We start from the raw sequence: 10,594 nt of genomic DNA on the forward strand, positions 1-10,594 counted from the left end.
TAAAGTAATAATTTATATTTCTGAAACAGAAAAACAACAAAGATATTATTTCTGTTACGTTACAATGAAGATTTCACCGGTACAAGAACACAAAACTGAATCCACGGGAATACAAGCATTTCCAAATTTTGTCATTTCTGATTAAATACATGAGAGATAATTTGAGGATGGCATTTCTAAAAAGAATTACCAAGCATTTTCAAACTTTCGTCACAATCGATGCACATACCTAGAGTGCTGGCTATTGAAGCCCCAGAAGAGTCCAGGTTTCCCCATTTCTGTGTTCAAGCATGGAATCGGCATTTATAAATGCTAAGGTATGTATCATCAGCAATTTGCTCCCGACGTATGTGAGTCTAGTACTTGTGTTTCACTTTCACAGTCCGGAAAAGCAATGTCATCCTCAAAAATCTTCACATGACAGAGTTCCCCACCAGCCTCATCAGCAAATGTAATCTTTTTCCTCTCCTTGTGAATTGCATTTTCAGGAGCAGCAGCATTCTTCTCGGACAATCTCTGCAGTTCATGGATGGAAATGCATTCAAAAATCAAAATAATTCTATAAGTCATTACCCAAATCAATTTGAACTTTCAGTTCTCCAAAATACGGATATGACAACAGAAATATACCATGATTTTACAGAAACGATTGCAGTCCCTGCCCATCATGGACAGCCACCTTCTTGATGTTTCTTCAACTTTTGTTGCATTTTTTATAGCTTCTTTCACCTGTCAAAGTAAATAATATATTTAATTAAAAGGATAATTCAAATTTCTAAATTTGCATTGTGTTCATCTATATGCATGATATTTTGTACATTGCCACAGAGAACCAGTAGATACGATATACAAAAAAGAAGTTTGAATAACAATTACTCCGTAGATGTGTTGGATTTCTTATACTATAAGGTTTACTGGCACAAAAACAAATATATTATCAAACTCCAAATAAGCATTAATATGAAGAGACTCCAAATAAGTATTAAGAGTTAAAGAATATAAGGACAAAATTCCAATTACGATTATGACACTCGTGTAGAAAGAACCGTAGTAAATGCAAAGAAGAGGCATCCTTTACCAGTAACGAAGTGTTTGAACCAAGATTTCCAGATGGAAGAGATAGGGTATTCGTATATCTAACATAAAATTTAAATGTAAGAATTTGTCCTCTAAAAAAGGAAATATTGAATGAATTTATTGTAAATTATGAGATGCATATTCCAATCAAACTTAACCTGTTTTGGGAGAAGAGAACGTGAAAGGAAAGAAGAAAAGGGATGGAAAATTGGAAATCCTTTCTGTCAATTGGTAAAGGGTAATAAGAAGAGAAATAGAGGGAAGACCCTTCCTCTAGACACCACATCCCTTTGTCTCAATATTTGAAAAAATAAGGGAAGATGGTAAAAAAATAAAATAAAATAAAATATAAAATAAAATAAAATAACTTGGAAAGCTCCACCCATTCCTGCTCAACCAAGCAACAGCAAAATAGACTCCTTCCTTTCTCTGGGAATAACTCTTGCGCCCATCCAACCTTTCCTTCCAATGTTTTCACCATTCATACCAAAAGGAGCATAAGAATGCTAAAGGTGGGTCTAAACATATTCTTCGTGTTTTAAGTTTTAGATTAATTTACTGTTTGACTGTTCCAAACGTATGCAGGTATCCGTTCCAAACGTATGCAGGTATCCGTTCCAAACGTATGCAGGTATCCGTTCCAAACGTATGTAGTCCTCTAACGTAGTAGTTAGCAACTTGTAGGGACCACCAATTGGTTCACTGGTGAAAACTCATCAACCGTGAGAACACAGGTTTGAATCATGACAGCAGCCAGGTTATACAAATAATGACAAGGTTAGTTCTTGTCCAACCTACCCCTCCCAGCACCCTTGATTTTGGGGGAACACATTGGGTCATGCCATTCTTCTAATTTATTCCAATCTTAAGTAAGCTTGATTAGTCTTATAACCTGTCTTATTTTAATTGGGGACAGAAATCAACAAATAATCACCTAGACTGCAATATAGGCTAAAGTTTCTACATGCATCAACAATAACCACACAGTTAAGCATACCAAACCCGAGAAAGAAATGATATTATTATCCTTAAAAGCAAGATAATGAAAAGTGAGATTTTATCATGGAAGGGTAAAAGTTACAAAGACCCATAAGTTTATCCACCTTAAGAAATTAAAAACACTTTTTAGGAAGTAACCCTGTTGACACTCCACTGTTAGCTTTTTTCACAATTCACAAGACATCCCATGTTTTTTTCTGAATGAGGGGCACTTGGAGAATATTGGGCAGGATGCCAAAGGTTGAGTTGCAAACTTGCAGTACTGCCCTTTCGGTGCAGAGAGAATTGGGAAAAGTTACAAAGACCCGTAAGTAGATGAACAGAAATACACTAATCTTGCCTTCATATGAGATTTGAGACAACAAATAAAATATAGCATTGGCTTTAACCAAAATAATAGGTGATTAGATCTAACCACCAATGTTGTCCACCGAGAGACAAAATTCTGTTCCTACCCTGAGTGGAACTTCTGCATAAATTTTTATTTTATTTTAAAACATTACCCTCTATTTAAATAAATTAGTAGAAAGAAATTTACCAAAACAGGAAACATTTAGGGAACAAAAAGTACTTTGGCTTCAAAGGCCCGCTTCTTCACCTAATATATGGTATAGAAAAGAACATCAAGAATTACAGACAAAATATACATAACCATTTATCAATACCAGGAGGAAACTTTACAAGGAAAAAAAAGCATCTAAAAAATTTTCTAGTCTAAAACTGAATATTAAAAACAAAATAAAAGTTCATGCAGCATTTAACAACAGGGTACTTCACTAAGATGCCTGCATGTTTGGAAAGTTGCCTACCTCGTGATATTCGGTGGGCACAGTGGGGCTTGGGGATGCATCAGAGAGCAATTTTCCTTCTACAATGTCCTTCATGAATTTCAATTCTTTCATAAGCTTTGTTGCTAGAGATTCAATGTCATGCATCTGCCGCTGTGAAAATGCAATGGCACTCTCTGAACAATTTTTGACAGATGTATACGTACTACCATGAGGTGGAGAACGCTGAAGACAGGAATCTTTGACTGTGCTTTTAGGTGGAGAACCTTTCTTGTCATTGTTCAGTTTATTAATCTGCATGGGGTTTACAGTGACTTTTTTCCGATTAAACTGTTTAGGCCCCTCAGGATTTATTGTTACTTCAGCATTGTCGAGATCTGATTCCACTGATGAAGTCTTATTCTCAGTTTGTTTCCCAAGGGAAAGTTTCCACTTACATTCTGAAATAATCATGACCCAAGAAAAGTAAATTACAGAGAGAATGCAAACAATAATTTTGGGCTGTTCAAAAACCAAAACAGGACGAATTTTTCTGTAGAATTTGAGGAACAGTAAAAGAAATGAAGACATTGCCAAAATACCAAAATCACATATAAAACATAGAACTTCAAGGAATATCATCCCATCCTATAATTTCTATTCTAAGTAAACAAACTGTAAACATTATGAGAGGCTAAATATACAATTAACAGATCAGAAAAGGCAAAAGAATCCTACTCAGGAATAAATAATAGTTTGGAGGGGACCAAAAGGAATGTGCTAAAGCCACAAAAATAGTCACCATTGCAAGCCCAATACCATAGAGGTAAAATACACTAGATACAGTTCAACACCATCCAGAGCAGAGTGGGTAGGTAGAATCATAACATCACTATATTTGTGTGCGTGTGCGTGTGCGTGTGTAAATTGTTTTAATATGCATTAGTTGATTGTGTATCTTATTTATTAAATTTCATGCATGTTACAGGTACTTACTTTTATTTATTTATTTTCAACTTGGTATGTTGAAAATTTGGAATTGATATTAATGAACACTTTTTGCTGCTTCAGTTGCTCCCACAAAGGCTGAGGCAAGTCAAAGTAGAAATTTTTTTTTTTTTTTTACCACTCAAAGTAAAACATTGCACTTTCAAATTTTATACATAATGCTGAGTGGCACGTGTGGATTTTGATACCTGAAGGGAAGCTGAAATATTTGCAACAAGTATATGCCACTTAGATGAAACGAGAGAAAGCAGGTGAAGGAGACCAACAAACAACAGTTATACAAGCAAATATAGGTAATGTTTTGCATTTATTGATCTCAATTTATTAGGGACAAATTTATTTATATCAATAAACAGTTTTCCTAGAGTTAATTTAATAAAGATCTTGATTGCACACATATGCCATAAATATATATTTGGCTGGTCAATTTAAGGAATATAGATAAAGACTTCATTGCATTGTAAGCAGTTTTCATCTGAAACAGATGCACACCAGCACCCTCATGATGGTGTTTCACAGGATGATTGGGATCATATATGTAATAAAATCTTGTCTAAGGATTTTCATGTGAATGTGTCCTGGTATATGGTTGTATAAATTTCAGATAAATAGTTTGTTATAATGACAAGTTGAAACTACAATGCAGGATAGAAGAAATAACAATATTGAGAATTGGTAAAAACTCTAAGCTAATCATTGCATGGGTATAAGTCTTTTGTCCGTTATCGTGAGGAGTTGGTAGTACTGATCCTTTTGCTTAATAGGTAACTTTTTCTCTTTCTTTTTTGGTTTATATAAATATTTTTAAGAAAAAGAACATATTGCATTCAAATGATAGAGTGAGACTCTGAGACTCAACAGGATATCGGTAGGATAGAGTTCTACAATAGGAGACTAACTACAAACCGGGAAAGGGCTGGACCTGTCAGCGTGCTCGAGGGCTCTACATAAGGAACCTGAACGAACTGTTAGTATAATTTTTTACATTGATTATCTATTAATGTAATTCTCTGTTGTACTGACAATTGACTTTTGGTAACTTAACACAGGAGCAAATGATTGATGCAGTGTAAAGCAACTTTAGATGGCAATACTCCGATGACTGAGGATAAGATATGTGGTCGGTTTCTTGGTTCGGGCATGCTGAAATGCAGCTTGTAGTCCATATCGGGATAATGCAATCGCGTGCAGATGGAGTCTTCTGGGAAGGATGAGGAGGTTGAGAAAGGGGCTGCGGAGTCAGCCCAGCAGCTTCAGGATCAACAAATGGAGATTGATACTCAACGTACCCTTGTAGAGTCTCAAAGGATGAATTTGGCGGAGTCAAGGGTTAGGCAGAATAGGATGGGGGCACAATTGCAGCCATTTTTGGCATGACTTGGAGCCACTTCTCCTTTATAGTAAGAATTTACAGTTATGGTACACTTGCATGTTACAAGTTCAAGCATTTGGGGAAAGAAGTGTTCAATATTGGTCAGAATATACCAAAATAGTTACAAGCACCTCACTTAAATTTTTAGGAAGAAATTGGATTGGAAAAGGACTCCATATTGCGGTCTGTAAAGGTTTAGAAACTCAAAAGGAAATAGATGTATATAGGATTCAACTCAGGCTTTTGGTAGCAACACTATGCAGTATTAATCTTAGTCTGAATATTTTGAAATCAAAATGACCACCTCACTAATGCTTAAATAAAAGTGGAGGAGGAAACTACATCAAGAAAGGTCTCAATTTGCAAAATATGTAAAAGTACTAATAGTGAAAACTTATGTTCAATTAAATGCAACATAGGCTTCTGAGGGGCAATAATTTTTTTTGGCCTCTGAGGGGCAACATTGTCTAATATTGGTTTGAATTTTAGGTTCCCATAGAACTCAATTTAGCTTTAGAGGGGTTTTGACTGCATAGAAATGATATGTGCGCTTCTATTTTGCTTGAATAAAACTCTAGAAAAAAACAGATTGAAGGGCCGTCAATAAGTGAAATGCATAAACCTCTAGGAACTTATGTATTTCAGTTAATCCATCCCCATTTTCTAAACCAAATACGATTTAAGCTATTCCTCCTTTTCCTTTACTTCCAATTCCTTCAAACCGAACACACTCTATGTCTAAGGTACTAAGTGACACAACAATGATATCATTCAAACAAATTCTAGGAGGAATGCTATCAATATGATGTGGAAGTAAACCTAGATAAAAATTTGTGACTTACTATAATGTTTTATGTCGGTGTTTAACTCTACAGAATCCATGGCCTCACATAACCTTTCCTGAGAAGTTGGAGAAATGACCTGAAAAGTGAAAGAATTCCATGTAAGCTACTTTCAAAGAAAAACTATAAAACCAGATCAAAATTTAATAGAAGAATATTATTTACCTTTCTAGGTGAAAGGAGCCTTTCTGGTACTACATAATCAAAGGACACTTCATTAAGAATGCAATTCTGGCATTCTTCTGTAAGGGATGCTGGTTCCATAATCTTTTTCTCACAGTTGACAGTCTCCATATTTTCAGTGGATACAGCTTGACAAAAAACTTCTTGCTCATTACAACCTATAGAGGAATTATCAGGAACAAAAACCTCAACTTTGACACCAACAGGAGTGGGAAAATCCACACCAGATTGCAGGGGTTCTACAGCACTTGTAATTTGCTCAGAGTTAACTGAAAAGACATTTTCAGAAGACATAGAAACATGTTTCTTTGCATATTTCTTTTTCACCATCAAATTTTTTGAAAGCTTCGATTTCCAACAATTTAGAGACTCCTTAAGATCAAGATCATCTTCCTCCGGTTGCATAATAGAATTATCTTGTGCTGGAGTCAAACCAACTGACTCTGAAAAGGAATCATCAGGAACATCAGTCATATTCTGGCAAGCGCCATGCTCAGATCTAGAAACCTCAACTTTGACACTAACAGGAGTGGGTAAATCCCCACCAGAATGCAGGGATTCTACAGCACTTGTAATTTGCTCAGATTTAACTGAAAAGGCATTTTCAGAAGACATAGAAACATGTTTCTTTGCACATTTCTTTTTCACCATCAAATTCTTTGAAAGCTTTGATTTCCAACAATTGAGAGTCTTCATAAGATCAATTTCATCTTCCTCCAGTTGCAAAGTAGAATTATCTTGTGTTGGAGTCAAACAAACCGACTCTGAAACCTTTCTTTTCTTTGTCTTGCACCTCTCCTTAAGCTGTCTTAGTGTTATTTTTCCAAAACTAACATCATCTAGGTCATTGTCTGTTTCATTATCACTGACGCTGCAACTAAACTCATCTGTTTCAAGGACTCTTCTCTTCATTTTCCTTTCTGCTTTGGGCAGACATAAGTTTTCCGCATATCTATCATGTGTTTTAAGTGTAGATACTGGATTAGGATTTTTGGCATCTTCACTTTCATATATATCTCTCAACTTCTTGAACACAAGAGCAGGCCTTCCATGAGAATCTGCATTGCGGACTTTTATCACCAAACCACCCACGATAGCCTGGATAAAGTGCAACTGACTGCAACTCCGTAGATCCATCACCAGAGAATATAACTTATGTTCCTATGCCTACTATTTCATAGACATACGGCAGCAACAAAAATGCTCACTCACCTGCAGAAATCCGCAGCAGTTATAAACTGATCACACAGAATTTGGCACCTTCTGACCAGAAATTTCAAGAAATAAAAACAAAAATCCTTGGCCTTGTTCCCATGAAAGCAAATAAATATTTTGACATTGAGATTCCTGAAAGAAAACCAACAGAAAACAGCAGTAGAACAAAACAAACCAAGTTATATCTCTGTTTGTGTGTGAAAGTGACCTGAGCTCAAGTTCTTTCTGCTAAAACCATCAATAACAAGAATTTTACAACGACAAAAAGGGAGCAAATTAACTTAAAGATGTGGGACCGCCTGCAATGAAAATTTCACACACAAATAATAATGTAGAGTGGGGACTGTGGAGAGAACATAGAGGAAACAAGCAGGCAGAGCTTAAGTCACATAGAGCGGAAGCGAGTGCAAGAGTGGGAGCGAAAGTGAGTGCGCGAAAGTGTCAAAGTCTAAAAATTTTGAAAGCGGGAGCGTCTTGAGAGCGTCTGTATATTAGGTTTAAATAAAATTATATCAGGTCATGACATATATATTTTATATTTTTTTATTTATTTAAATCCATATGCAAGTATATTCATTATTATTTATTCCATTAATGATATATGTAATAAATAAGCTAACTTTTCTCACTAATAAATGCGTGATTTATGTGTAATATTTTCCAATTGGGAAGTTTTTTAGTAGTATATTTTCAAACATGTATAATTAATATATTTATATATGGTAGTATAGCAATGCCATACAGCTGGGGCACACGTGGAGTTTAAGTAAAAGTGTAAGTAATAAATGCATATATGGTAATATAGGTGTTCCATATCACTGGGACTCTAACAAATTTGGCTGTATAAAGTGAATTCATATGGAAATCGTAGGAAAACAAATTCGCGAATTGCAAAAATTGAATTCGCGAATTTTGTACGAATTCGCTCCCAAATCGCAAACTCGGGTGCGGAACTTGAGAGCGAAGCCTCTTTGGAATAATTGTGTGACTGCCACAGAGCAGAATGTCTTAAAAAGTAAGATTATGACATTCACATCCCCAACTACTGAAACAAAGTGACAATAAAACATACCCTAAACTCTAAATAATTAAACACTAAACATTAAAGTGACATTTTTAGGTTTTGTGACTGCTACACTCATAGAATTAACCAGAGAAAGAAGTAAAGGAAAAATAAAATCTCACAATATGAACATAAAATTTTATGTGATTCAATAAGTTGTATAGTCCATGAAAGATGTCAAATCTACAAACAATTACGGTTGCATGAAAAGAAAAACTAACCAACCTGTAAACCTCTAAGAGTCATTAAATGGTGAAACTAAATAGTTTTGAAGTGCCAATAAAATCGAGTTTCATTAGCATTGAATAGCATGTAATAAAATATACATTTAGTTTTATGTTTAACTAAAAACTTAAGGTAATGAAAACCTTTAGGATGGTGGATTAAGAAAGAGTAAGAACAAATTGGCAGAATTAATTATCTTTCATCTCTTCACCTAAAATGGAAAAATGAAAAAGAAGAAGAACATGGTACTCACTTGGTTCTCTCTTTCCGATTTTCAACCATTACAAGAGAGAAAATGATTAGTTTTCTACTACTAAAAACAAAAAATAAAAAATTGCATACTTCTATATAATACCCATTCTTAAATCATGTGAAAGTTAATTATCAAAAATAATAATAATAATAATAATCTTGTAAAAGTTACAGGTTAAAAATGCAATTCCCCTATTTATACAACACTGTTGCTCAAATAAAGAAAATTCACATTCACAGCAAGAAGAGAAAATTACAGCATGAGTATAAAGTGCCAACTAACCCAAACAAATTGCTGAGAATACTGCAAAGTCAGAGCTTTCGTAACTAATAATGTCTGAATCAACTTGTAGTACTCTGCTATCTCACCATCCAAGTAAAGGAAAAAGATGAATTCGACTATTAGGTCATTTTAAAGCAAACCCAAAACCAGAACTACACATTCTTGTTCTAAAATCAAAGAAAAATGATGCAAACAAAGAGGGATCCAACGTTTTCTCTTGAAGCGATAGAACCTAAATGATGTAAAATAATGTTAATAGATTTGCTTCCATAAATAACAAATAATCTATCAAATCAGAAGGTTATGGAGTTATAGAACAGCTCACCAATTAATTCTTCCTCAAATGTTGTAATTCACAGTGCATGCTTATGGAGACAGAAAAGTGCAGAGAGAGGGCGAGAGAGAGAGCAGGAATAGAAGAAAGAGAAACAGAGGGCTTGACTGTGTGCCCTAATTTTATGAAATGGATCTTTGTTCCCCTTCAGACACGAATACGACGCGTGTAAGTCATTTCCCGTGATTTGGCGCGCTAGAATTGGCGCCAATTTCCCCGCCTAAATTATTATGAACAAAACACTGCCGTTTCGATTAACAATTTAACCTTTTTATTTTCTAATTAATGCTCCGTAGCACTCTCTCGCCCTAGATCAAATTGGAAAGATGAATAGTGATGACGATTGTAAATTAATCTCACTAACATTATTATAAGTTTATTATATTAGGCGATTTTATTTTCAATAATTATTTAGTTGATTTAAGTAATATGTAGTTTATTATTTTTTTTTCTATATTAATAACAGTGCAAGTGTAACGCATGTAAATAAAATACGAATTACTAATTTAGTTGGTTTCCAATTTTGTTGTTAACTAAAATACCAATTGCACATCCTAGGTCCCTTGACTTGGATTAAAATTCTTCTATTAATTTTAATTTTAACTAAAGTAAAAAAATTAATTTTCATTAATTTAAAATTCTTCTACTGTTTTTAATTTTTTTCTTCTACTAATTTTATTTTAACTAAAATAAAATACCAATTGATTTCCAATTTAAAATTATTATACTGCTAAAAAACTATATCTATCTCTAGTTGCTCTTTTTTAAAACTTGTTGTTTTTCAAAAAGCAAATAAAAACTTAATAATAAAAACAAATAATAATAACAAATTCAAAAAAAAAAAATAGGTAATATGTGGGTAGAAAATATATATATATTTATTTATTTATATATATATACTAAATAGAGCCACATGGAATGCACGTGATTATAACTTAATCATATTTTGAGATAGCAAAATAGCTCAAGTGAAA

General features: G+C 34.1%; 1 protein-coding gene across 2 annotated transcripts; it reads right to left on the minus strand.

The window, feature by feature from the left end:
* Nucleotides 1-9,741, minus strand: LOC132279462 (uncharacterized). 2 transcript variants are annotated; one of them, XM_059781444.1, is made up of 7 exons: nucleotides 9,612-9,741; nucleotides 9,287-9,518; nucleotides 6,231-7,460; nucleotides 6,066-6,144; nucleotides 2,886-3,304; nucleotides 631-729; nucleotides 1-516 (listed from the first exon to the last, which is right to left on the minus strand). In XM_059781444.1, exons 3-7 carry the CDS (start codon nucleotides 7,383-7,385, stop codon nucleotides 328-330), a joined length of 1,941 nt encoding a protein of 646 aa, XP_059637427.1. In that variant the 5' UTR covers nucleotides 7,386-7,460; nucleotides 9,287-9,518; nucleotides 9,612-9,741; the 3' UTR covers nucleotides 1-327. The 2 variants fall into 2 exon arrangements, with proteins under 2 accessions (XP_059637427.1, XP_059637428.1); XM_059781445.1 differs by lacking the exon at nucleotides 9,287-9,518.
* Nucleotides 9,742-10,594: the final 853 nt, after the last annotated feature.

This window comes from Cornus florida, unplaced genomic scaffold (genome assembly GCF_030987335.1).
Source record: "Cornus florida cultivar Cherokee Brave unplaced genomic scaffold, ASM3098733v1 CherokeeBrave_3.0.0_Hap2_Chr10, whole genome shotgun sequence".
Lineage (NCBI taxonomy): Eukaryota > Viridiplantae > Streptophyta > Magnoliopsida > Cornales > Cornaceae > Cornus > Cornus florida.